This window comes from Acomys russatus, chromosome 2 (assembly GCF_903995435.1).
Source record: "Acomys russatus chromosome 2, mAcoRus1.1, whole genome shotgun sequence".
Classification (NCBI taxonomy): domain Eukaryota; kingdom Metazoa; phylum Chordata; class Mammalia; order Rodentia; family Muridae; genus Acomys; species Acomys russatus.
This window is the reverse complement of record NC_067138.1, coordinates 1,003,469-1,030,109: the sequence shown is the minus strand read 5'-3', so window position 1 is coordinate 1,030,109 and position 26,641 is coordinate 1,003,469. Positions and strand designations below refer to the sequence as shown.

At 48.8% G+C, this 26,641-nt stretch overlaps 1 protein-coding gene across 1 annotated transcript in view; it reads left to right on the top strand.

Moving 5' to 3' along the window:
• The window catches only part of Unc13b (unc-13 homolog B), a 207,861-nt gene extending 186,932 nt beyond the window's left edge, over positions 1-20,929 (top strand). The window contains exons 23-41 of the mRNA XM_051157295.1: positions 2,351-2,440; positions 3,116-3,244; positions 6,639-6,763; positions 7,418-7,503; positions 12,826-12,952; positions 13,147-13,243; positions 13,425-13,568; positions 13,932-14,009; positions 14,485-14,562; positions 15,019-15,107; positions 15,766-15,918; positions 16,027-16,150; positions 16,257-16,313; positions 16,474-16,554; positions 17,084-17,231; positions 18,757-18,813; positions 19,417-19,509; positions 19,656-19,815; positions 19,970-20,929. Of these exons, the coding sequence (XP_051013252.1) occupies positions 2,351-2,440; positions 3,116-3,244; positions 6,639-6,763; positions 7,418-7,503; positions 12,826-12,952; positions 13,147-13,243; positions 13,425-13,568; positions 13,932-14,009; positions 14,485-14,562; positions 15,019-15,107; positions 15,766-15,918; positions 16,027-16,150; positions 16,257-16,313; positions 16,474-16,554; positions 17,084-17,231; positions 18,757-18,813; positions 19,417-19,509; positions 19,656-19,815; positions 19,970-20,255 (2,202 nt within the window). The 3' untranslated portion in view covers positions 20,256-20,929. The remainder of the gene's footprint in view (positions 1-2,350; positions 2,441-3,115; positions 3,245-6,638; positions 6,764-7,417; positions 7,504-12,825; positions 12,953-13,146; positions 13,244-13,424; positions 13,569-13,931; positions 14,010-14,484; positions 14,563-15,018; positions 15,108-15,765; positions 15,919-16,026; positions 16,151-16,256; positions 16,314-16,473; positions 16,555-17,083; positions 17,232-18,756; positions 18,814-19,416; positions 19,510-19,655; positions 19,816-19,969) is intronic.
• Positions 20,930-26,641: the final 5,712 nt, after the last annotated feature.

Below are 26,641 nucleotides of genomic sequence, written 5' to 3'. Positions count from 1 at the left end.
GGCAGAGAAATGTGTCTGTGTCATTGTGCCCTCTTGGATGGCTGATGCCGGTCACTCAGGGTTCTGCTGACCTCCAGGGTCCTTGCAGTGTATAAGTAGCAGTACTGGTTGCTTTTAAGGAAGCCCAGGTGGCTCTCCAACCCTGTTCATATCACCCTCCCCAACTTCATAATGACACAATAATCTATCCCATCTTCCTCCTCCCCCCCCTTCTCTCTCTCCTTCCCTCCCTCCCCCTCTCTCTTCTCTCTCTCCCTCTCTCTCTCTCCTTTTCTCCCTCTTTCCCTCCCTCCTCCCTCTCTCTTCTCTCTCTCCCTCTCTCTCCTTCCCCCCTCTCCTTTTCTCCCTCTTTCCCTCCCTCCTCCCTTTCTCTTCTCTCTCTCCCTCTCTCTCCTTCCCTCCTTCTCTCTCTCTTCTTTTGCTCTTCTAACTTCTCAAGAGAGGAAGGAAGAGTAGCCTGTCTTGGACAAGTAGACTGTTAGGTGTGTATCTTTTTCTGGTATGGGAGGAAATGGATGTAGAAGAGTGGGTACCTGGGTTGCTCAGGGTGAGAAAATAGACAGCTTCTCGGCCCCTTCTGGTTAGAAGTCTTACGGTGGCTTCATCACTTGCTTAAAGTGTCAAGAATCCCTACAACAGGCAATCCATACACCTTAGAAAGTAAGCACAAGAGCGGCCTCCATTTGTCCACAAATTTCGGGAATTCCTTGTTTTTAATAGCTGAGTAGTATTCCATAGTGTAAATGTGCCACAGTTTCTTTATCCATTCTTCTACTGAGGGACACTTAGGCTGTTTCCATGTTCTGGCTATTATGAATAAGGCTGCTATGAACATGGTTGAGCAAATGTTCTTGTTGTGTGCTGGAGCATCTTCTGGGTATATTCCAAGGACTGGAATAGCTGGGTCTTGAGGAAGCCCTATTCCCAGTTTTCTGAGATAGTGCCAGATAGATTTCCAAAATGGTTGTACTAGGGTTAGGACTAGAAATGATCATAACGAGTGAGTTAACCCAAAAATAGAAAGACTCAACTGGTATATACTCACTTATATCTGGACACTAGCCCAAGTGGCATGTCCCATGAAAGTCTTTACTTATCAGGAAAGTGGGACAGAGGGGAGGACATCCTATTGGGACTTTAGGTGAGAGAAGCATGGGGGAATGGGGAAATAGAAGGATCCAGAGGGTCCTAGAAACTTACAAGAAGAACATTACAAAGGGCAGATCTGGGCCCAGGGGTCCTGGTCAAACTATGGCACCAGACAAGGACTATACATGCAGTAAACATTGAACCCCGACCCAGATCTAGCCAATGGACAGGACATTCCCCACAGTTGAGTGGAGAGTGGGAACTGACTTTCACATGAACTCTGGTGCCCCATATTTGACCATGTCTCCTGGATGGGGAGACCTGGTGGCACTCAGAGGAAAGATAGCAGGCTACCAAGAAGAGACTTGATACCCTATGAGCATATACAGGTCCCCCTCAGTCACAGTCATAGGGGAGGGGAGTAGGAGGAAAGCAGGAGGGAGGGAGGAATGGGAGGATACAAGGGATGGGATAACTATTGAGATGTAATATGAATGAAAAAAGGAAAAAAAGAGTGGCTTCCGACTTAACAAAGTGGGGTTTGGCTGTCTGCGTTGTCCTTGGCTTCCACTTGTGTGAATAATGGTGAAGTAACTGTATGTTACCTTTGGCGTTAGCGTCCATCTGTGGGCTTAAGGCTGACAGTGAATAGCTCAGCCTTGTTCATCTCTCCGGCACCTTCCTCCTAAAATTTATGTCAAGAAGAATAATTTACTGCATACAGGGAAGTCCTGAAGAATTCTCTTCAAAGCTTTTCCTCAGCACTCTGCCATCTGCTAGCTCCAGAACATCAGAAGAGCAGAGTGGACTGAAAGTAACAGGGTCTGGGCCTCAGTTTGGTCTGTAATATGGCTTCATTTGTGTCCATGATATACAGTTAGGCAGCTTTTGTAGTACTCACTGGGTGTAAGACTCTTCATTTAAGGAGGGAGGGAAGGTGGGGGGGAGGGAGAGGGAGACAGAGTGCAGGGCAGGGGCTGACTGCTGCTGTGCTTACCTGAACAAATGCGCACATGGTTATGGGAGGCCGGATTGGGGAGCAGCATGGCTTTCTGAGATGTGAAGTAGTCATCTTGGCACCAGGCAAGGGCTTGCCTTCCTCCGTGGGAAAGAAAGATGGAGTCCAGTAATGTAGGTTGCTGAGCTCGGCCACAGGAAATCCCAGTGGGCAGCAGTCCGGGAAAGCTGGGGTTCATTACTTTTGGCAGGAAAGGCTTTCATGTTCCTGTTTCTTTCTTAACATTTGCTTGATTTGTAACAGAATAACTTTCCTGCTGGGAGCCCCGAGCGGCTTCAGGATTTAAAATCGACAGTGGACTTGCTGACCAGCATTACGTTCTTCAGGATGAAGGTAAGGCTGGACAGAGCTGGCCAGTGCCAGGACGTGGCTGTACAGACCTGGAGTGTAAGAGTCATTGGAGAGTCTGAGGCTCCAGGATTCATCACATTTCCAAACACATCCGTTCCCTGGGTCACTTCTAGGAGGGTGTAATCCATGGATCAGTGAGGAAGGCGTTCTCCTCATCAGCTACCCTGCCCCTTCATCATCGCCTGCGGCCATTAGTTTTCTTGTCACTGACAAGATACCTGACAGGCGCAATTTAAGAGGAGAGGGTTGTTTTGGATCCTGGTTTCAGGGGATGCAGGCCATTGGGGTAGGAGCGAGCTTAGTCTAGGACACTGGGAACTCGCTCATCTGAGTCTCATATCTTGGTGGATCAGGAAGCAGAGGAGAAACAGGAACAGGGCCATACTGTAACCCTCAAAGGTCTGCTCCTAGTAATCTGTGCTAGACACCATGTCTTAAAGGCACCATAGCCTCCCCAAGCAGTGCTTCCAGCTGGGGTCTAAATGCTCAAAACATGAGCCTATGGGGGGCATCTTCCATTCAAACCGCAACACTAGGCAAAGTTCGAAGACTTGCAAAAGCTGAAATTAATCTGGAGTAGACCTATGGGAATGATGGGCGGTTATCCTGCCTAGGTGAGCAGGACCTGGGGCCTGTGTTTCTTCTGTCAACTGGCAGGTGCAGGAACTGCAGAGCCCCCCAAGAGCCAGCCAGGTGGTAAAGGATTGTGTGAAAGCCTGCTTGAACTCGACATATGAATATATCTTCAACAATTGCCATGACCTCTACAGTCGCCAGTACCAGCTGGTAAGAGGGGTGGGGCTGTGAGGGCAGCTGACAGGAGTGCCTGGGAGCCTCAGTTTTTCCCTACTAGAAATTCATGGAAAGAGCTCAGAACAGTCCTCGACATCCTCACAGATCAGCAGGTTGTCGCTTTGGACCGTTTGTCCCATAGTGTAGATGTCTGTGAATTGACAAAGGGCCTTTATAAAAAAAATGTAACCTACACATGCCTTAGCTGAGCAGAAATGGCTGTGGTAAGTTTTGCTTTGAGCAGTTTGGTGGCTCAATTTGAGTAGAGTTCTCCGGCCATCTCAGCGCCTTTCTTTTATCCTTACTGTCTCCAAGTTAATTTTGATCAGATGTGTTTGGGCCCACGTAAGTTCTGTACTGCCTTCCTCTGAGGCTGTAGCTGTCTGTGCGCTCCTGGCATGAACGCTTGACTTTCCCTTTGGTGACTCATCCTGCAGTTTATGGTCTTCTGAGATGATACTCACCGACTGACGCTCAGGCTGAGCCTGACCTTCCATGAGGCCAGTCCACTTTACCTGTTCTAGGCTAGCAATCCACCTCAGTACTTGGAAACTTACCTCGTTTTTCTTTAAACATTTTGTTGCATTTATTTGCTTACTTTGTGTGTGTGGATGTGTGTGTGTGCGCGCACACACACACGGAAGCCAGAGGGATACTTGTAGGAATTGGTTCTCCTTTCTACCATGTTAGCTCCAGGGATTGAACTCAGGTCATCAGGCTTGGTGGCAGGTGCCTTTGCCTGCTGAGCCCCGTCTCCAGCCTCGTCTTTGTAGACACCACACTATACCTCTCCTCTGCTACCCACTCAAGCCAGGACTTCTTTTTAGTTCCACTAGCTCAGTTACAGCTCATGTCTTAAGAATGTCTTGCTAACTGTGCTTTTGCAGATTCACTTTCCTTCAATGCAGCAAACACATAGCCCAGCAAGTGTAGATTGTATGTATGTATGTTTGTATATGCATATAATATGTTCCAGGCCAGGTCTGAGAAGAGCCTCAAGTGCTCTCTGAAGGATTCCCCTGTCTCACAAACATGTTTATATACTCAGTCAATGTGGTCTGTTAGAAGTGTTTTAAGAAGGATAAAAATGAAAGAATTCCAAGGAGGAAAAAAAAATCAGTCTTGATTTGACAGTGGGAAAACTATGTATAAGAAGGGAGATAAACCTTGGAGTTTATTGAACATGCATCTTTTAGTTAACATACCGGATTTGCAACGCTTCCTTGGAGGACCTTAGTAAAGATCTAAGATAGTGGTTCTCAACCTGTAGGTGGTGATCCCTTTAGAGGTGAGCAGCCCTTTCTCAGGGGACAACTAAGGCCATCAGAAGACACAGACATTTACAGTATGATTCATAACAGTAGCAAAATTGCAGTTACGAAGTAGCAAGGAAAGGAATTTTATGGCTGGGGTCACCGCATACAAGGACCTGGCTTAAAGGGTCGCCGTGTTTGGAAGGCTGAGAAGCACTGGCCTAAGATACTTGCTCATGCTGCCCTCTCTTACTCTAAATGCTCTTTTTATGCCAGTCGGGCATTCGGGGCTTCTCCCTTGAGTGGCTTTAGAAAGCCTTCCACCAGCTCTGATGTCCACGGGAGGTTTTCCTGGGCCTTTGTTTAGCTTGGTACATTCTGGGCTCCTCTGTCATTCTCTGTGGATTCTCTTTGGCTGGAGAAAGAATGCTGTTCTCAGCTTTGATCTTTCAGCCAGGCAGACATTTTAATATTTGATCTCTCTGCCCCAGCATAGTAATGAACTAGACTCTGAAAAAGCCTCAAGTGTTTCATGTACTTGGCTTTAGACTTTTTATTTTACCATCTGCTTTGTACTTCTAATCTCATTCAAGTAAACCTTTGGGGCTTTTTGTTCGTTTACTTGTTTTGTTTTAATATTCCCATCTACTAGTCTTTAGTAAGGTCACTCATCCGCCTGGCCACTTAGCAAATGCCTTGGTGGAAATTACTGTTTGGTAGAAATAAGGACAGAATTACTTTATGTGTCATTCTTTTTGTTTTATTACATTTTATTTAGTATTGGATACCCAGAATTCATAGACTATGTTCTGGCAGCCCAGGGGAGGGGCATCTCACCAAGCCAGGAGGGTCAGAGACAACTTTGTGGAAATAAAGGTCAACCTAGATTTTGAGGAAGGGGCAGAACTGATATCAAGAAAGGAGCTAACAGGAAGAAGGGGACATAGAGTACTGGAGGCACAGGATCGTGCATGACCATGTTAACTTAAGGAATCACAAGCAGCCAGACTCTGGAGTCCTCTATTGTGGGATCAAATGTGCAAGTCACAGAACCCCGCTGTGCTTCAGTCTTCTTATCCAGAAATGAGATGCTAGTAGCATGTGCTCATTAATCACCAAGAAGGTGAAACAAGATCATGTGTGCAAAGGTTTTAACACCCTGCCAGGTGCCACGGTAAGTGGTGATCGTGATGCAGTACAACTCAAGAGAATCGGGAAGACAGGAAGTGGAGACAAAAGGGAACATTCTGAATGCCATATGTTCCTGGAGTAGCTGGAGGCCATGGAGGAGCTTTAAGCAGAAGGGGCAGACAACTCTGAGATTTCCTTATAGAGAAATAACTGGCATATGTAGTAGACTGGAGTTCAAAGGCCAACGGTGTCTTTTGAATGTGTTTTTGCTGGGACAGTGGCAGAAAAACTAAAAGGAAAAGATGCGTGTAAGTGATGTTGAGGTAGACACTCAACAGCAGTAGACCCAGCCCTGGTCTCTGCTGGTGTCCTGTTGGTGCAGGCTCATTAGGGGATTTGGAGAGTGCAGTGACATGGAGTATCCACATGCAAGTTCCATCCCTGCCCAGGACAGCTCCACCTTTGCCTTTGCTCTTGCGGGAGAATGCCCATTCCGGTCTCTGTAGGGATCACAACTTGTCTTTGCCTTGGGTCCGAATGTGAGTGACTCTTCTTTTCCCGAGATCTGTTATATTCTTTTGTCTCCTTCAGGGAACCCAAAGGAGACGCGATCCAATGAAAGTTAGGTCAAACTCCACCCAGGGTCTGTTCTTAACCTGAAGGAGCTTTCAGAGATGGGGTTTTTGCATGTGCTATGTACTCCTGGCTCTTTCTCAGTTTTGAATTCCCTCATCCTAGACTAAAACACCGGGTCTGCAGGATCACAATTCACAAGGCTGTATTTTGTCACAGCTTAAGCAAACATAAAAAGTGTTCTTGGAGACAGCAAGATGCCATGCTGGGGGGTGGGGGTGGGGGTGGGGGGGTGCGTTATGTGACAGGAGTTGTGCTAGAACCCAGAGGCAGCACCGGGCTGTTGGTAACAAGTCTTTTCAGTACTGTTGTGACTATCTCCCTTTCCTTCCCCCCCCCCAACTCCCCCCCCCCCAACTTGGAACAAGAAGCAGGAACAACCTGTGGAGGAACCAGGACCCAGTATTCGGAACTTGGATTTCTGGCCCAAACTTATCACACTCATCGTGTCAATCATAGAGGAGGATAAGAATTCCTACGCACCTGTTCTGAACCAGTGAGCACCGCCCTACTTGGCTCTGTCTGCTTAGTGATTGGTCTGTCCATCTGTCTAACAACCTCTTTCTTTCCTGTCTCTGTATGTTTGCAGTGCCACTTCTTCCAACTGTCCGTCCATCTGTCCCTCTGTCCCTTGTATCTGTCTGGGTAACTGTTTCTGGAGACAGGTGTGGAAATATAAAGGGGGTGGGGCCCTATCCAGAGCGGGATAGCCTCCCAGAGAGAACGGCTTCTGGGACTGTTCCTGTTAGGGAGCCCCCAGGGGACCCAGGGACTGTGTGTGCATGCGCCTGTCCACAGCGAATGAATCTGGCCCTCTTAAGACCCAACCCCTGCTCTGTCTTATGCAGTTTGTCTATCCCGGCCTCCCTCCAGCCCCAAGGCGCCTCAGGGATTCAGTGCCTTGTCTTGTCTCACCTCCTGGGCACTCCATTCTCCCAGCTCATCTTAGCTGACACGGCCTGCCTCTCCCTCATTTGTCCTACCGTGGGTCCCTGGGCCCCTCTTCTCCAGACTAAGCCTAGTTCTGTTCCCTAGGACTCTTTTCTCTTCATTTTGTCTTGTAAGAACTAGGTGCCTTGGGATAAATAAAATCAAATAGCTCTTGCCTGAATGTTGATTGTGTTTTGTTTTGTTTTTTCCCATCTCTCAGGTTTCCTCAAGAGTTGAATTTAGGGAAAGTCAGTGCAGAAGTGATGTGGCATCTGTTTGCTCAAGACATGAAATATGCATTGGAGGGTAAGGGTCTGCCCGACGCTGTCTACCTCATATGCTGCCTCTTCAAGTTCTAGGTAACCAGTGTAGTAAGAAACTAGAGGGCGTCTAGCCACGGTGCAGGCATAGAGGGCGTCTAGCCACGGTGGCAGGCAAACTGTGGATGGCAATGCATGGACAAACTGTAGCCAAAAGAAATAAGGAGAATAGTGTGCAGATGTAGGTTTATAGCAAGCACCTGTGCAAAACCTTTCTGGTCCAGAGAGCAGCATCACCCATGGTGAATGTCTTCAGAATGCTGGCTTGTTTTTCATAGAATGGTCTTATAGGAGTTATCTTTATAGTTTTGAAGAACAAGAGAAGCTTAAATATACAGAGATACCATTATTTTCTTATACTAGCTAGCCTGGCTTTGTCTAAAGCCTGCTTAGAAAGCTACTTCCTTCACTGCCCATAGAGCAGAGCCACAGATAAGTTACTATCCGCTTGGTTCACTCAGCTTATTCCTTTTTCCATTTAGCACCTTCACAAAGATATCACTTTCTGTGTGTGTCAGACTCTCATCTGTACCCATCTGTGCTCACCAGTTTAGCTGCCTTTCCTGTCTGTTGTATCTGTTAGTCTAGCTCCTCCATCTGGGGAGGTGGAGCCATCTGGGACAAGCTCGTAGCAGAGCTTGCACTCCACTTGCATGGTTCACTCTCAGACTCCCAAGCACAGGACATTTATAATCAGTGATTCTTGAGCTTGAAAGACACTTTGAAGGTCTGTGCTAAGCAGAGCAGACCACGTGTGTGGCTTACATTGTGTAACTCCGCCCGGGAGCGGTGGCTGAGTCTTGCTTCCTGTAGACTCATCTTTCTGGGGCTGTAGTGCACACATTGGCTCAAAGATTTATACAGTACTACCTGCATCCCTACCTCGGTGAGACACACTCACCCAGCCTGCTGGGAAGTTTGGGGTCAGTTCTTGAAGAACATGTATGGTGGACTTAGCAGAAAAAGCAAATGCCTTTGAAAAATGAGCCAAATCACAAGATGGGTTGTTTACGGTGGTGTTGTTCAGTGTGTCCTGGGAGTTAAGAGGAACCGTGCTTGCTAGGCTTCAGGCCTTCACCTGGTGTGAGCCCAGTTGGCTTGCTTTGTTAGCTATTTAGTTTTGTGAGTTCCCGTTTTCTTGCCTGTAAATGGGAGTAGCAGAGGCATCTGCTTCTTGAGCTGGTAAGCTGACTGAAGTCCAGAAAGCCCAGCTAGCAAATGTCCTGGCATCACTCAGCTCTGAGGACAGCTTAACTATTAGGAACAAGAAGGGACTGTTAATCTATGTAACTCACACGGGTGGAGATTTTAACTCTGTGAAAGATAGGGGTAGCCAAGAGAAGGAGCATGTACATAATGAAAGGTGATTGTACTAGTGTAGAAATCAGGGGAGGCTGGACTTCTAAAGGAGAAATGGTGATGGGAGAGTGGGTTTAGTAGATGCTAGGAAGAGATCATAGCAGGTCTGCTGATTCTCAGAACATGAAGGGCAGCTTAAGAGAAAGAGGTTGCAAACTTAGATGCTAAGAAGACAACATTGACCCTGATTGCAGAAGGAAAGTTGAAAATGCTGCCCTTAACTAGGTGTGGCAGTGGGGGGCTAAAGCACAGGGATAGCAAGTTCAAGGACAGCCTCGGATACCTGTTGAGTTCAGGGCCAGTCCTGGGCAACTTAGTGAGTGACAGACACATCTATGTAATTACCCTCCCACTTAAAATGCGAAACAGAAAGCACCGTCCTGCTTCTTTGCAGTAAATTCCACCCCCATTCACCATTTACTGAGTATTTTCTCTGCCAGGCACTATACTACTTGCTGAAGACTCACTAAGATGAATAAGGCAGTGCCTTGATTCTCGAGAAACTCACAGGCCAGTGTAGAAGACAGATTTATACATTGGTGTTACAACACAAAGTTCTAAACGCCACAAAAAGAATGAATATAGGGTGCTGAGAACATAAAAGAGAGCCATGTAGCCAGGTTTGCAAGACCTAGGATGTACAAAGCGAAAGCCGATGTATGAGAAGACATTGTTAGTGAGGAGAGATGGAAGTAATGACCACAAAGGGCTCACAGAACACAATGGAAGCAAAGCAACAGCTCACAGTTTCTTGCACTGCAGAGGATAGAGAAAGTAGTCAGTGGAAGATGAGGTTGGGAAGATGAAGAAAGGGCTGGATCATAAGGGGTAATGTAAGCCATGTGTAGGCTTCTAGACTTCATCATAAGGCAGCTGAGACCCACTCACATCTTAGGCAGGAGATGGATAGGATCAGATTTATCACAGAGGAAGGCTACTCACTCTTCTACCCTACCCCATGGAGAGTAGGTTGGAGGGGAATGGCCAGCCTGGTGGCTGCTATAGTAGCCCAGTGCAGGTTAAAGATGGTGGTAATGACTGCTAGACAGTTATTGTGAAACTAGAAGGAAACAGGTAGATTCCAGAGGCATTTGGTAGGTAAAACGGGTGGGCACTGATGATTTGGGGAGATGGAGTAGCGACAGCACTGGAGATAACACTGAGGGCCTTGTGCATGTTAGGCAAGCATCCCATCAGGCCTTGAGTTTGCAATCCTTCTGACGCAGGCTCCTGAGCATCTGGGGTCATAGGCGTATACACCCTGTCCAGTGAGAGCTGGTGACTTCACTGTGTGAGAGTAGACAGGAAGAAGGCACATTTTAGGACATTTACCTTTGAGCAATAGTGAAACATTAGTTGGCATATTCTGTTCAGCTTCACTTGCAGGTGTTCAGATGGAAGGAGTGGAAGGAAACAAGGTAACCTTAGGCACACTATCCCATCAGGGTCCATCGGACGTCACCAGCGTTAGAGAGAGGATAAGGTTGAAAGAGCCCTCTAGGAATGAAAAATGGAAGAAAGAATACAGGCTGGAGTGGTGGCTCAGCAGGTATAAAAGCCCTGCCTATGCAATTCTGATGATTCAGTTCCACCTCAGAACCCATATAAAAAGCTGGATGCAGGCCAAACATGGTACCACGTACACTAATCCCAGCATTCAGGAGGCAAAGGCCAGAGGGCCTCTAAGTTTGAGGCCAGCCTGAGCTATACAGCAAATTCCAAGCAAACCAGGGCTATGTAGTGAGACCCTTTAAGAGGGATGGTGAGCAGACAGATGCAGCAGGCTCGCTAGCCTGGAGATTCTGCACCTCAACAGACACGTCAGGAAAATGCTGCCACAACAAAGTGGTAGGTACAAACCAACTCCTAAAGTTGTTGTCTGACCTCTTCGGGTGTACACACACACACACACACACACACACACACACACACACACACACACACACACACACACACACACACACACACACACACATTCCCTCTCCCTCTCTCTCTCTCTCTCTCTCTCTCTCTCTCTCTCTCTCTCTCTCTCTCTCTCTCTCAATAAGTGAATAAATAAGTGAAATGTTAAAGCCCAAGTCCATGACAGGTTATGGAAACATTACTGCCCCTCCTGACAGATTAACCCCATTCTACCGTCAGTAGCAAGCAGCAGTCTCGTGTAATTTGCATGCAGTATCCAGATTCAGCCCTTGGGTGCTGAAGCATTTTTTGTTTGAGGCAGAATCTCTTATTGGCTTGGAGCTTCACTAAGTGTGTTAGGCTGGCGGGCCCATGAGCTCCCGAAGAGGCCTACCTCTACCTCCCATCTTGGCACCGCCCAGCTTTTTAAGTAGGTTCTGGCATCTGAACTCAGGTCCTCGTGCTAATGAGTCAAGCACTTTACCAACTGAACCTTGCCCTCATGCAGTCTTCCTGGAGCATTAACTCTTGGGATCTTGTTAGAATACAGTGTGTCCAGTGTTTTGTACTGAAGTTAATGTCTGACATAGAAATTGGGGCCCAGAGGACACAGAATAGATTGTCAGAGAATGTAAAAAGTTTATTCAAAAATAGTAACTCAAAGGTCGTGAAACAAAGAAAACGTTGAGGAGTCATCGGGAAGCCCTGCCCGTTTCCAGTGTATTGTTGACCAAGCATAACGAGGAGGCTGCACCCTGTGCTGTCATTCTGTGTTTCAGGGTGAGGGACTGCCTCAAGAGAATCGGGGAAGTGGGTAAAAGAGGTGCTCTTTAGTGTCCCTGTTTCCCTACTCTTCATTGCTCATTGGTGTCTCTGCTTTGTCACAAGCAACTACTATTATTCGTATTCGAAAAGCCTTCTTTGGTGGTGGTAAGGACTTGAGCTTGTCCCTTTGCCTGTAGTCTTACACCCTCCTGCTCGCTGCTTCCTAGAAGAGATGGCAAATGCAAGTCCCACAGTGCCAGGAGAAGGAAGCCTTTCCAAGCTGTGACCCAGGCTTGCCTCCCTGATGAGTGTCTGCTGCACTAGTCACTAGAGCCAGTGTCCCCAGACTAATGTTCCGCTTTGACTTGGAGAAGCAGTACTTATGCTATCTCAAAGTTAAGCAGCGGCATCTCCAAGGATACCAGCTGCTCCTCCTGTCTCGCTTAGTTTCTCTTCCTTGTAACCTTTATATCAGCACACATTGACTTTTGTTATTCAAATTAATAACTTCAGCTATAAAGGGTAGGTGTGAAGATACTGTGTGGACTGGTCAGTACTGTAGACTCTGCGTCAGCCATGAGTGATCTTCATCCTAGATTTCGAGTCCCTTCAGGTCCATAATAACAGTCCTGTTTGCTACAGCACAGTGGCCTGTTCTGTTTCCATAGTTTCCAAACTGATGATCCTTATTTGCATCTTTCCCTGAGAGCTCATTTTCTGTGTTTCAGCTCTTCTTGGGAGCCCTTCACTTCACCTCGAAATTCTGTCATAACAAGGCTGTTCCACTGTCTTTCTGTTTTTTTTTTTTTTTTTTTTTCGTATGTCTCTAGTGGTTTCCATGAACATATTCATGCCATGTACGACTTACTATCTCATCCTCTAAGACTAAATGATAAAATAGCTCAGTTACTGAGATTGAAAGCAACACTAGAAACCTTGTCTTTCCTTTCCATCAGCCGCCCTAGTAACCTGGCAGTCGCCAATTAACTATCATTAGCACCCTGTCTTTTCTTCAGTGGAGACCAGAGACTTCACTTTGCACCTCTAGAAGTTAGAGCAAGAAGACTCTAGACTTCCTTTGGCTTAGCCTCGGTAAAGGAAGGTTTGGGCCAGGCTCTCGGAGGACAGCCGAGTAGGGCACTAGTGGTGTGGGAGGTGGATGTTAGGACTTGCGAGTTCCCCATCTTCTAAGCTCTCTGGCACAGCCACGGGTCTAGATGTTAGGTAGTGCAGGAACCACGGCCACTGCTGACGCTTAACCCAGCCTCCCTCCCTCCACTAGAACATGAGAAAGACCGGCTGTGTAAGAGCGCTGACTACATGAACCTGCACTTCAAGGTGAAGTGGCTCCACAATGAATACGTGCGGGATCTGCCCGCGCCCCAGGGCCAGGCGCCCGAGTACCCAACGTGAGTCTGCATGGCCCAGAGGGGGTGGTGCCCTACACGGAGGTCAGTAGGCTCAGGTTGCCTGTTGTAGGCACTGCTATAAAAAGAGAAGTATTAATGCCCGGCCTTCCAGAAGATTCCATCTCGAGGAGCTGTCAGGTACTATGGTACATACCAGTTACCTTCAGCCCTTAGCTTTCCTGTCCCGCCCACAGGTGGTTTGAGCAGTTTGTACTGCAGTGGCTGGATGAGAATGAAGATGTGTCCCTAGAATTCCTGCGTGGGGCCCTGGAACGAGATAAGAAGGACGGGGTAAGTAGGGGACTTGGGCTACACAGTGTCTGTCCAGGTCTCATCACTCAGCGATTGGCCGGAAGCTCTGGGCTTCTGCTCAGCTGATCTGCCTCATCCAATAGAATCTTCAGGAAAGCTGTGATGATCACAGGGCCACCTTGAGGCTATGGATGGTCACTCTGTGTGTGGTCTTCCTTAGTTCCAGCAGACATCCGAGCATGCACTCTTTTCCTGTTCTGTGGTGGACGTCTTTACACAACTCAACCAGAGCTTTGAAATCATCCGGAAGTTGGAATGCCCAGACCCTAGCATCCTTGCCCACTACATGAGAAGGTTTGCTAAGGTAATGGTGGGTCTCCTGGAGCCTTGCCCCTTCACACCACCACACCACTGTGTCTCGAGCAGGCAGTCTGTCTCGGTTCTGTGCTGCAGTTGGGAGGGAGCTTTGTTCCTTCCTGTTTTCTTGTCCTTCTTTGCTTTCTTGATATTTGGCGGGGGGGGGGGGGGGGGGGGGGGGGGGGGGGTTGGTTGGTTGGTTTTGTTCCATATATTTGAGACCTGATCTTGTTGTATAGCCCTGGCTGGCCTTGAACCCACTGTGTAGCCAAGGCTGGCTTTGAACCTGCTGGGTGCTGGGACTATATGTGTGCACCACTGCAGGCAAGGTCCCTGTGGTGACACGTACGGTTTTCTTCTCTTTTTGCAGACCATCGGGAAAGTGCTGATGCAGTATGCAGACATCTTATCAAAGGACTTCCCAGCTTACTGCACAAAGGAGAAGCTGGTAGGGCCAGGCACTGGGCGCTGAGAGGAGGGAGTGGAGAACATTTGCATGTGCCCTAGCTGTTCTTGACTTCTGGGTCCCTTCATGCTTTGCTTGAGACTCAATGCCACAAAATAATGACACGTTAGCTAAGAGTGCCTCTGAGCCTCCATTTTGTACTTTTTCCTCCACTAAGCATTTACTTGGTCTTTTTTCAATTAAAAAAATTCAGACATTCACAAAGTTACAAAGAGTAATACCGTGAGCCCCACTATAACTACCACCCAGCCTAAATTTAGGCAGAAGTGTTTGCTGCTAGTCTTTGAGCAAGGAGAACTGTCTGAACTGGCTCCAGATCTCAGTCTTTAGGGCAAGACCTATGCAATGCGAAGTCCCTGTAGCCTTGGAATAGCTTCTTCACAAGGGGAGGGAGCCTACACTCGTGGGTGCTGAGCTGCAGGAAGCTGGGACTGAAGGGACCTGTCTGTCCCCAAAGCCCTGCATCCTCATGAACAACATGCAGCAGCTGCGGGTCCAGCTGGAGAAGATGTTTGAGGCCATGGGAGGCAGAGAGGTGAGTCTGTGGCAGCGTGCTTGCTCGCTGTCCTTCACCGGCCACAGAACGCGCTACCCTCTTTCTGTCATTTGAGATAGGCATTGTGATAAAGTCCTAGAAAGCAAAAGTAGCCACTGGGTTCTAACCCAGAGGATCAAGCATAGAGGCGGGGCCCTGGCAGGAAGAACTGGGCATTTGCCATAAGGTCCTAGGAGGGATAACTAGCTATTGGGGTATGTTTCTAAGAGGAACAGTTGGGCTTAGGGAGGGCGGTCCTAGGAGGAAGGAGAAATTTGGGATATTATCTAGGAGGAAGGAGGAAACATTGACCGTTAGTCCTGGGAAGGAGGAGAAAGCACTGAAATACGGTTTTAGGAGGAGGAGAGGGTACTGGGGTCTGGCCCACAGAGGGGCAATAGTGGACTATGCAGAAGTGCAAGGAGGCCCCTGACCTGGTCATCCCTGTGGGTACAGCTGGACTCTGAAGCTGCAGACAGTCTGAAGGAGCTGCAGGTGAAACTGAACACGGTTCTGGATGAGCTCAGCATGGTATTTGGAAACAGGTCAGTGGCCCCCAGAATACACAGCTCTTGGAGCCAAACGTAGTTCCTGGCCATTCCGAGAGCTGCTGCGCATGCCCATGCAGCTTAGGTGTCCCAACAGCCTGCATACTGTCCCTCTTGGAGGTACAACATAAAGAAACGAGCTGAAGCGAGCTGGTGCTGCTCCAGTGTCGTGGGGGCCAGGAGAGCTCTACTGTGGCACATGTGTAGCTTCCAGTGTTGTGTGGGGTAGGGAGGGCTCTACTGTGGCACATGTGTAGCTTCCAGTGTTGTGTGGGGCAGGGAGGGCTCTACTGTGGCACATGTGTAGCTTCCAGTGTTGTGTGGGGCAGGGAGGGCTCTACTGTGGCACATGTGTAGCTTCCAGTGTTGTGTGGGGCAGGGAGGGCTCTACTGTGGCACATGTGTAGCTTCCAGTGTTGTGTGGGGCAGGGAGGGCTCTACTGTGGCACATGTGTAGCTTCCAGTGTCGTGTGGGGCAGGGAGGGCTCTACTGTGGCACATGTGTGGCTTCCAGTGTCGTGTGGGGCAGGGAGGCTCTACTGTGGCACATGTGTGGCTTCCAGTGTCGTGTGGGGCAGGGAGGCTCTACTGTGGCACATGTGTAGCTTCCAGTGTTGTGTGGGGCAGGGAGGGCTCTACTGTGGCACATGTGTAGCTTCCAGGTACGGATTGATGAATGTGTTGGACAAATGGCTGAGATCCTGGGTCAAGTCCGGGGCACGGGGAATGCATCCCCCAACGCCAGGGCCTCGGTGGCTCAGGATGCAGATAGTGTGCTGCGACCCCTCATGGATTTCTTGGATGGCAAGTGAGTATAGCACTCTGAGAGGAAAAATAAAAGCTGAGGCCGTCTGACGCCGTCTGGGGAGCAGGCATGCAGCCTTCCCCTAGGCTGACCCATTGCCTGCATCTGTAGCCTCACGCTCTTTGCCACTGTGTGTGAGAAGACGGTTCTGAAGCGAGTCCTGAAGGAGCTCTGGCGGGTGGTGATGAACACCATGGAGCGGGTGATCGTCCTGCCCCCACTCACTGACCACACAGTAAGAGTGCCCCCCTCCCAGCTGCTCCCGGTGTCTGTTTCCCTCGCGCCCCACTTCCTGATCAAGTTTGCAGTCCTCTGCTTTTGACTGACCTCTCTCTGCTCAGGGCACCCAGCTGATCCTAACTGCTGCCAAGGAGCTGAGCCAGCTTTCCAAACTAAAGGTTTTTGGGACATGGGGGTCCATGAGGCTGCAGGGAGGGCACCTGGGGCCTGAAGTGGGGGGAGAGAACTATTGCTGTGGGTACTATGGGCTGGCTGGTGGGGGCACTGCATTTGTGACTGCCCTGAGCTCCCCTGAGACTGTTTTCTCTGGGGTCCTAGGACCATATGGTACGAGAGGAAACACGGAATCTAACTCCAAAGCAGTGTGCCGTCCTCGACCTGGCCTTGGACACCATCAAGGTGGAGACTTTCCCCTTTTCCAGACACTCTCCCATGCACATCTCCCTTGGCATCCCACCCTGCTAGACTAGCTATCAGGTCATAGTGTTCCATATCCAGAGAGCAAGGCCTAGACAGCTTCAGGGATACAGAGAGAAAGAGAAATGATTGCAAATCCAAGCGCAAGATTGGTAAGGTGATAACAAGTCAGGTGTGTGTGATGTGATGAGGCATGGTGCAGGGTGGGGGTGGGGGGTGCGGAATATGTCTGAAGTATAGCGTTCCCTAAGGTTCAGAGAGGTACAACATCACTTTCGGCTCTTCTCCCTACCCAAAATGCTTCTGTCTCATAGCTGCCCGATAGATAGGCCTTTTCTTCACACAGCACCTCCAGGACTGTGCCCCAATGATAGCTAGCTCTGTAGGTGCTTCTGCTCGTAGTTTGTCAGTGACCGATTGTTCTTACAGTCCTCTTCTGGCTTCTCTGAGGACGGTTGGTGGGGGCTGCCTTTTTGTGAGGGGATAAAGTGCGTGCTCCTTCATCTTTCAGCAATACTTCCATGCAGGAGGCAATGGTCTGAAGAAAACCTTCCTGGAGAAGAGCCCAGACCTGCAGTCTCTACGTTACGCCCTGTCTCTGTACACACAGACCACAGACACTCTCATCAAGACATTTGTGCGTTCCCAAACAGCCCAGGGTAAGGGCCTAAGGACCACACATTCCCACCACCTCCCATACACAGTGCCTGTCTGAATTAGCATTGTTCAGCCCGCGGAGAGGACCCAGTTTCTACTTCAAGCTCAGGTCTCAACAGTTAGTACTTATCTTCAGAATTTACCCAGGTACATGCTCATCCCAGGCAGGAGAATGAGAGTCATGGGGCCTTTGAAAATGTGTCTGGGATTTCTTTATTCCTTTTCCTGGACATTTCCTTCCCAGTGTACATTTCTTGGTCTCAGCTTTATAATGTTGAAGAAGTTAAGAAAGCTTTGTGAGAAAGCCTTGGCAGGGGATGGCTGGGTACACGTGCACCCTCATGGTTTACTTGGTGGTGCTTGGGAGGGAAAAAGCAGAGGGCTCCCCAGGCTCCACAGCATGGATGAAAAGAAGATTAAGGCAGGTAACAGGCAGCCGAAGGTGTACACAGCAGAGGCTGTGGGCTCAAGAACGGTGCTGTGGCACTAGAGACCGGACAGCTGGGTTGGCTTGTTTTGGGGGTAGGGACAGATTTTTGTCCTGGGATGTTTCAGTCCCCCAAACTACTTCCTGCCACCAGCTCTGCCTGTCCAAACTACAGCACATCTACAAAGAGAGGCTCATCCTCGAATTCTAGCTGACACTGAAGCAGGGTCCTATAGGAGGCTCACACAGCATGGGATCCTCAACTGAGGCAGGGGGATGAGCCTGATGGGACAACAAGAGCGGGGCTTGAGTCTTATGAGCTGTGGGTGTGAAGCACAGCGTTGCCCCGGGAGGGAGGAATCTAAGCAGTTAAGACTAGAAGTGACTGGAGGTGAGAAGATGGAGGGGTTGTGCTTCACTGCTCCATCCCTACAGCTGTGCTCAGTCCAGGGTCTGAGGAGAAAATGAGAATCGGGGGGGGGGGGGGGGCTGGCTGAAGAGGACAAGGAGGACTCCTGCAGAGCTGAGGGTGTGTAAGGCCTGTCGTGTCAAGGAGACTCTGAGTCTGCAGAGCTGAGGGTGTGTAAGGCCTGTAGTGTCAGGGAGGTTCTGAGTCTGCAGAGCTGAGGGTGTGTAAGGCCTGTAGTGTCAGGGAGGCTCTGAGTCTGCAGAGCTGAGGGTGTGTAAGGCCTGTAGTGTCAAGGAGGTTGAGTCAGTCCAGAGAGGCTTTTTGGGAGCATTAGCTACAGCTAGGGGACAGTGAGGAAGGCATAAAGTGCTAGCAGGGCTACACCACAGGGAGACTATATGTGCATTATTTTGTCTTTTGTCACTTAAGGAGCTAAGAAATCAGAACCTGCCACCTCTTCCTGCCCTGCTGGTCTTACATACTTTCTATCTATGTTTTCCACTGTTGCACATGAGTTGCTCGGTCTCCAACCTGAGGAGTCACACATGGAGCACTTGGGCTTCCACACCGTCCCAGTCTGAGCTTCCTCAGAATGTCTGAGCTCTTGGATGGCTGTAACTCTCTGACCTCTAACCACTCTTCTTTCTCTCTTCTCCTGCCGCTCACCTCTCGACTTCCTGTCCTCGGTCAGTACATGATGGCAAAGGTGTTAGGTTCACTGCTAATGAGGACGTTCGGCCAGAAAAGGGTATGTTCTTTACCCTGTGCAGACATGAATCAGACACTGTCCCACCCTGTGCATTACAGCGCGCAGAACACTGGGGATGGCTGAGCCAGCTGTTAAAAGCTCAGGAGCTCTATGCCAAATCTTAGACCTTGGTATTGTATGACTGACTCTCTTCAGAGATTGTGACTAGAGAGTTTTCTGTGGTTGAAGTAGGACAAAGAAGGCCTCCCAAGCGGGGACACCTCGAAATCCCGAGGACAAGCACGAAGTTGCTTCTTCTCTTGTCTAGAGCATTAAGAGATGTCATAAGTCAGGGCACAGCGGCCCAGCAGGAGGCGCTCACGTTCAGGTCTAGCCTGCCTTACACAGGGAGAGCAAGAGCAAAAAGCAAAGAGGAGGAGGGAGAGAATTCTCAGTGCTGTTAGTAACTTTCTCCATGGTGTCGCCAGCTTATTCTGTGTCCTGCTGCCCTGCCTCACTTTCTCTCCTTTTTGTTCCCCTGTGACTCCTGTGGGCAATTTCCTCTTGCATCAGGGTAGAGTGTGGTGTGAGGTGGGGCATTCTAGACCCTCATTTGGCCTGGAATCTAGTTCTCCAGTGGGCAGTCATCTGTCTGTCCCTCAGGGGCTGGTGTGGATGATCCTGTGGGAGAAGTCTCCATTCAGGTGGACTTATTTACACATCCCGGCACTGGGGAGCACAAGGTCACGGTGAAAGGTGAGTGCTGTTGACTTACAAGTTTGACCCTTTCTTGACCATGGCCTCACTCATCCCTTGAAAGCAGGGGCTCTGCATCCCAGTGCTTCTTAAGGGGAACATGGGAATACTGTGGGATCCCTCACATGTCTCCCTTGTTTGGGTAGTGGTAGCAGCCAACGACCTCAAGTGGCAGACAGCGGGTATGTTCCGGCCTTTTGTGGAAGTGACCATGGTTGGCCCACACCAAAGTGATAAGAAGAGGAAATTCACAACTAAGTCTAAAAGCAACAACTGGACACCAAAGTACAATGAGACATTTCACTTGTAAGTCACAGAATAGGAATCCTCCTGGGGAGTGCTGGGTGGTGAGGCTGAAGAGGCTGGGAGCAGATGGATGGGCGATGTAGATGTCAGACTTGGGTGAGTTCAGCAGAAAATGTTTATTTCTGGCTTTTTATCCTCTACCCTGTGCTCGTAGCCTTCTGGGGAATGAAGAGGGTCCAGAGGCCTATGAATTGCAGATCTGTGTGAAGGACTACTGCTTTGCCCGGGAGGATCGTGTGATAGGCCTGGCAGTGATGCCTCTGAGGGATGTGGCAGCCAAGGGCAGCTGTGCCTGCTGGTGCCCTTTGGGCCGGAAGGTCCACACGGACGAGACAGGCATGACCATTCTCCGGATTCTGTCTCAGAGAAGCAATGACGAGGTAGCCCGGGAGTTCGTGAAGCTCAAATCAGAGTCTCGTTCCACGGAGGAAGGAAGTTGAGCATCTCTGGTGTGTGCCATCCAGATAGCACCAACTGCACAGACCAGTCATGGAGAGACAGCTGTGTAGCCAGCTTAGAGATCCTGTAGTCAAAAGGCTGGCTCTCCCTTTAAGGAGAACAGAACCGTGGGGGTAGTAAGACTGTGGCTTTTCAGAGAAGTCCTGAATCCCCGGCCAGTAGGTCTGTGGTGCTAGAAGCAGGGCTGTGGGAGCTCCTTCATGGAGAGATTGTCCACAAATAGAGAGGCACAGGCGTTTCCAGGAATGTTAGCTCTTCCTGAAGACAACTGTCCACCTCACTTCCCACTGGACCCTTGTCTAACCCACACTTGGCCCAGTCAGACACTATGTGCTCATCATTAGAAGAACATGCTTGGAAGGCCGGGTGCTTACACCTAGATGACTCCGTGGAGACTGGCCAGAGCAGGAACGCACGGAGTGGAAATCACTGTCACTTGAGCAGCAGGACTGGTTTGTGTGGGTCCAGAGAGAACGCGGCTTGGAAACTGAACAAGATACCTCCTGCAAAGGCGCTGAGCTGCTTCCTTTGCTCAGATTATCTGTCACAAGTCAAAGCAGGCTCACGTGGTGCTTTGGAGTCCTGAGCAGAGTATTTGGAATCCAAGCACCCGGGGTCTCACCAGCCCAGAGTACTCCCAGCTCTCTCCTGCTGTGAGTCACACAAAATCTTATTTGTATAGACTTGAGGGCTGACTAAGGATCCAAGGGTATTTTCTTGAGTAGACCTTGAACAAAGCCAAAAATCGTGAAAAGCAGTCTAGAAAGAGCTGTCCTCACCTGTGGCCACAACCTTGTGGCTGTCCTCCTTGCAGAAAACATCTAGTCTGGCTTTCCTCTCGTCTTTGGGATCAGCTCTTGTTCCCCCCATGTTAGTCAAGCATAGAGAAGGAGTTTGGCCTCTCAGCCACCTGCATGAGCTGGATAGAGGGGCCTCAGCGCTCTCTGAAAGGTCAGAGACAAACTCTTTCAGTGATCAGACGATGCTTCTGGGTCCTTGCTTGGAAATGTGACTTGGTCCTTGGATTTCCTGACGGTTGCCTCCAGAAGTTGCTGAGTGTTCAACGTTGTGCACAGTGCACCAGCCGATACACAAAGCAAACCACGATCACCACTGTTTTTAGTTATTATATGTGCCATTGTTACAGTAAATTATAGGCTAGACTGCAATAAATTATCTCATAGCAGCTTCTGGAGTCTGGAATTCTGTGAAGATGTGGAAAACTGTAAAAATGTGTATCATACTTACTGATAGCTTTCAGACCACTAACTCCTGTCATCAGCCCCCAGCCCTGCCCAGCCCTGCCCAGCCCTGCTCACCCACGGCCAATGGTGGAACCTAAAGTGGCCCTGGGTGAGTGCTGATTCAGTGACAGCAGTCTTGCTACCCAAGACACCAGCTTCCTGCACCTGGTCCAGAAGAGAAGGAGATGACATGTACCACCAAAAGGTAGCCCATTCTTCCTCCTTCCTGGCCTGGGATCACAAGGCCAGACCATAGCCTGGGGTGTCAAATAAGAGATGCAGCGTGCAGCCCAGGTCAGGCTTTTTGTTGTAGCTCTTCTCAAGGAAGCTAAGCTATGGTAGCAAAAGTTAGAGAAAGGAGAGTTAAAATGATGCTTCCTGGAATCATAAAAGAGGACACAAGAAATGTAGGCCTCACATCCTCCTTCGGACTGCAGTCAACACCTGCCACACAAAACTAGCTCCATTTCCATTGCTTGTGAAATAGATCCCTTCTCTTCAGTTGCCCCCAAGTCATGTTAAAGCTTCCTCCCCCCACCCCCAAGTAGCCACCTTCTGTCATTTCTACATCAAAACTTCCCCCAGGGCCTGGGCAGGATGGCTCACACTTGAAGACCAAAGGTTGGGAGACATAGGCATTTGGATCTCTGCATTTGAGGCCAACCTGGTCTGCATAGTTCTAGGTCAGCTATGGCTACAGTTAGATCATGTCTAAAAATGAAATGTCCCCATGAAGCAACTAGTTTCTAGTCCCCCACCACTAATTGTTAAGGGTCTTGATTGTGTTCATTTTCTTTGGCAGTTAATAAAAAGGCAGCCGGGTGTGGTGGCACACACCTTTAATCCCAGCACTCAGGAAGCAGAGGCAGGCGGATCACTGAGAGTTTGAGGTCAACTGGTCTACATAGCAAGTCTAGGACAGCCACGGCTAACACAGAGAGACCCTGTCTCGAAAAACAAAACAAGAATAAAAAGGCAGGGGGAAAAATCTCAACCACGACAGACAGGTAGCTGTAGAGAAATTGCAAACACGGCAAACGGGAGCAAGGCAGATTCAGCAGTTGGAAGAAAGCCTTTTATTAGGACCAAAGAAAGAGTCCCATACAGCAGGCACACACAGAGAAAAACCCTCTTGCAAAGTCTCCTCTTATTTCTCCCCAGCTTTCTGAGGACTAGGAACTTAGAAAGTGTGAAGGGTCTCCTTGAAGAAAGACAGGACAGCTGTTAGGGCCCCAGCTGCTGCGTAAGCATGTCTTGATCTGACTTTGAACTTCTGTGTCACTGCATCAGCAGGGGCCCCACTGGCAGGAGGGGCAAAAAGGGAGTGGGGTGGGGCATCTCGTGGCCTTAAAGCTCCCAGGCTTTTGTCTCCGGTCAAGAGGGTAAAGAAGAAGCCAGACATCTTGGAAGTTCAAGGTCTTTGTTACTTAGTCATGGCTACTCTCATCTGTTAGCCTATCGGGGATCTTAACTCGTAGTTCCCTTAGTGTATTTTATTTCCCCTCCTCTGAATCACTGATAAACCCCAGCCTCTGTTTCTCTACTCTCTTTTTAAAGGGTATTTTAAAGGTTTGTTTGTTTGTTTTATGTGTATGAGTGTCTTGCCTGCATGTATGCTTGTGTACCGCCTGGGTGCCAGGTGCTCACAGAGGTTAAAGGCATCCAATCCTGGAACCAACTGGAGTAATGGGTCATTGTGAGACACCATATGGATGTTTGGAATCAAACCCAGCACTTCTGTAAGAGCAAGCCGTCTCTCTGGGTCCCTCCTCTTCCCACTTAGTAGTTAAAAGCTACTAAATGGTCACCCCGGGCTGAAACCTAACACCTTCTACATACGACCCCCCCTCCCAGTCCCGCAGCTATCCATCTGAATTATCATGTTTGTGCACTTTTGCCCCTCAGGGCCCTTTTGCATTCTTGTGTCCTTGTTGGACTATCCAGCCACCCTTTCCATTACTTCCCCCCCCCCTTTTGGTTTTTCAAGACAGAGTTTTTTATCTGACACCCTGGCTGTCCTGGACTTACTTTGTAGGCCAGGCTGACCTTGTACTCACAGCGATCCACCTTCTTCTGCCTCCTGAGTGCTAGGATTAAAGAAAGGCATGTGCCTCTTTCAGCCTGTCACCTCTGGGAAGCCATTGGGACTCAGCCAACTCTGGGCAGCAGTCACCATTGTTGTTTGTCTCCCCTCATCAGCGTGTTGTCATCCCTTAGAAGGATCTGGGGAGTTAATCTCTGGCCTTAGCCGTTTCAGGGATTTAGGACTCAAGTGTTTCAAAAGCCAGACTTTCATCTGCAGGTCTGAGGTCTGAAGAAGGGGCGTGGCTGGAGACGGCTCGCGGAGGCGCGGGATGGGCGGGTCCAGCTCCAGGCGGAAGCTGTGGCTCGGTGGCACCTGCGCAGAAAGGTGCGTTAAGATGGAGGTTGCCGGAGGCTGTGAGGCGCCGGTAAGCAGGGGCGCCCGAGGAGAAGTTAAGGCTTTCTTCCTGACAACATTGCTTGGAGACCTTATCTTACTTTAATTACCGGGTGGTTATTTGTCCTTCTACTTCCTTGAGAACTATTGTAGTACTTGCCAGGATTACCTCCCTGTCTGTACTCTTTGAATATACAGGTTTCCCCAGCGCTCCCTGAGATGTGTTTATATGGACACGTCCAAAGAAAACCTTTAGTCCACCCCAGATAACCCCCAAGGACACACATTTGTCCCGCTATTCCATAAAGCAGGTTAACCCCAATTCTCCCAGCTATGCCATATTCCTGGTAGCTATGGGAGTTCACTCATTTCCCCAGGACTGTTGAGAGTTTTGGGCATTTGCTATCAATCGCTTCCCTTTAATGCCTAGCTGTCAGGAAAATCAAACACTCTATCACAAACAGACTTTCTAACATGAAAAACTAGCTGTTTATTTGTCTATCTGAGGAATCACTAAGATAGACGCTGTTTCAGGATCTAACTGGATAGCCCGAATTGGCTTAAAACTCAACTGTGTAGACCAGACTGCCCTGGAACTTGTACTGATCCTCCTGCCTCCTGGCTGCTAGGGTCACAAGTATAAATTGTGTTTGGTGTCCTTGATGGCTAAATAGAGCATCAGATGCTCGGGACTGGAACTGGAGTTAGAGATATGAGCTGCCATGTGGGTGCTGAGAATCCAATGTTACTGGAAGGGCAGCTAGTGCTTTTAACCACCAAGGCATCCCTCTGGCCCCTTGACACAATTTTAAACAAAAGAAAAAGGAAAAGTGGGGAAAGTTTGGGTTAGGAGGTCTGAACTAGTGGGTTTTTAAAGGACAGAATCACTTCCTTTAGACTAAGTGTGTGACATACCTATTCATTGGGAATGTTTGGACTGACTCAGAAGTAGAAAGACATAGCTGAGAAAGCAACATAAAATGTAAAGATGGTGCTAACAGCAGGTGGGTCTCAGCTCTGACACATGCTGTTCGGGAGTCTGGACTTTAACCTAACCGTTTGCTGCAGTTGCTATTTGGGATGGTAATTCCTTCCATATTAACTCAGAAGGGTAAAATGGGCTCATATATATAAGAGGACTGTGGAAACTATGATATATATATATTCAGTCATTCTGCAGGATCCTCTGTGTTCTGATGAATTAGCTTTTAAGGAATTTTTTTGGCTTAATCCCGGGCTCAAGAAATATTTTGTTGAGCACTTACTATATGTCAGGAACTCATCTAAGCATAGGCCCTAGCACTGGATAAGAGACAAATAAATTAAGGGTAGTAATCAACATGTTAGTTACCTACTAAGTAGTCAGAGTCTTGGCAGAAAGACAGGTGATACAGTTCTAAAGATTTGACGTAAGGGCCTGGTCGGCGATGAAGGGGCAAATCGCCAGTGTGTGTGCTTCCCACACAGTGTTGCGTTGCCTGTGTTACAATACCGTATTGTATTGTATGTCCCCATATCCATGTATGAGGATGTTGGTGTCTTTATAGAAGAGTGACTGTGAAGATTCTGTGGTATGGTGTATGAAACTACCCAGAGTGGAGCCTCACTGCACCCTGGATGCCCACTTTCTCTTAGGTCCTTTCTCACATGCCAAAATAGCTTCCTGGATAAGATGCCTTATCCAGCCCCATCTCAAAATGCAGATGAACTTCCTGGTGAAGGGTGGATAAAGTCAATCCTTTGGGGCCTGCTGCCCAGTATAATGACTTTGGCTTTTAATGGGAGAAAGCTAAGAAGTCATTGAAAAGTTCTACAGGATCTTTGACTTTTGACATCAGGGGTTTCTGTTATTGTTGTTGTTGTTGGTTTTGGTTTTTCAAGGCAGGGTTTCTCTGAGTAGCCTTGGCTGTCCTGGACTCACTTTGTAGACCAGGCTGGCCTTGAACTCACAGCGATCCGCCTGCCGCTGCCTCCCGAGTGCTGGGATTAAAGGTCTGCACCACCACCCGTCTTAGGGGTTTCTAACCGTTCACTAGGGAGTCACCTGGGTTGTTACTGATGATGTTGTTGAGTGAGTCTTGGTCACTTTCAAATTACTTTGGTCTTGAATTCCTTTCATCTCATATGAGGAAGGATGTGGTAGTGGGCCTCAGCTTTGAATGCACATTGGAATCACTTGATACTGGGTAATACTGATGCCTTGAATCCACTATTTTGTTGGTTGGTTGGTTGGTTTCTCTGTGTAGTCCTACCTGTCCTGGAACTCACTCTATAGACCAGGCTCATCTTGAACTCACAGAGATCTGCCTGCCCTTGTCTCCCAAGTGCTGAGATTAAAGGTGTGTGTCACCACTGCCTGGCTTGCATCCACTTTTTTTTTTTTTTTTTTTTTTTTTTTTTTGGTTTGGTCGTGGCTGCATGCTTGGCTTTTGAGATTTGTTTTTTTAATTTCATCATGAACTGAGTGCTTCATGTGCCTGTAATTCTAGCTGTTCAGCAGGCTGAGACAGAAGACTGTGTTCAAGAGCCACATAGTGAAACCAAGTCTCAGAAAGAGAGTGAGAAGGGATTGAGGGACACCTCAGCAGATAAGTGTACTCGCTGCTCTTGTAGAACACCTAAGTTCAGTTTCAAGCAGCCACACTCTTGTGTAACTCCAGCCTCAGGGGACCTGGCTCCGCCTTCTGGCCTCCTCAGCCATATG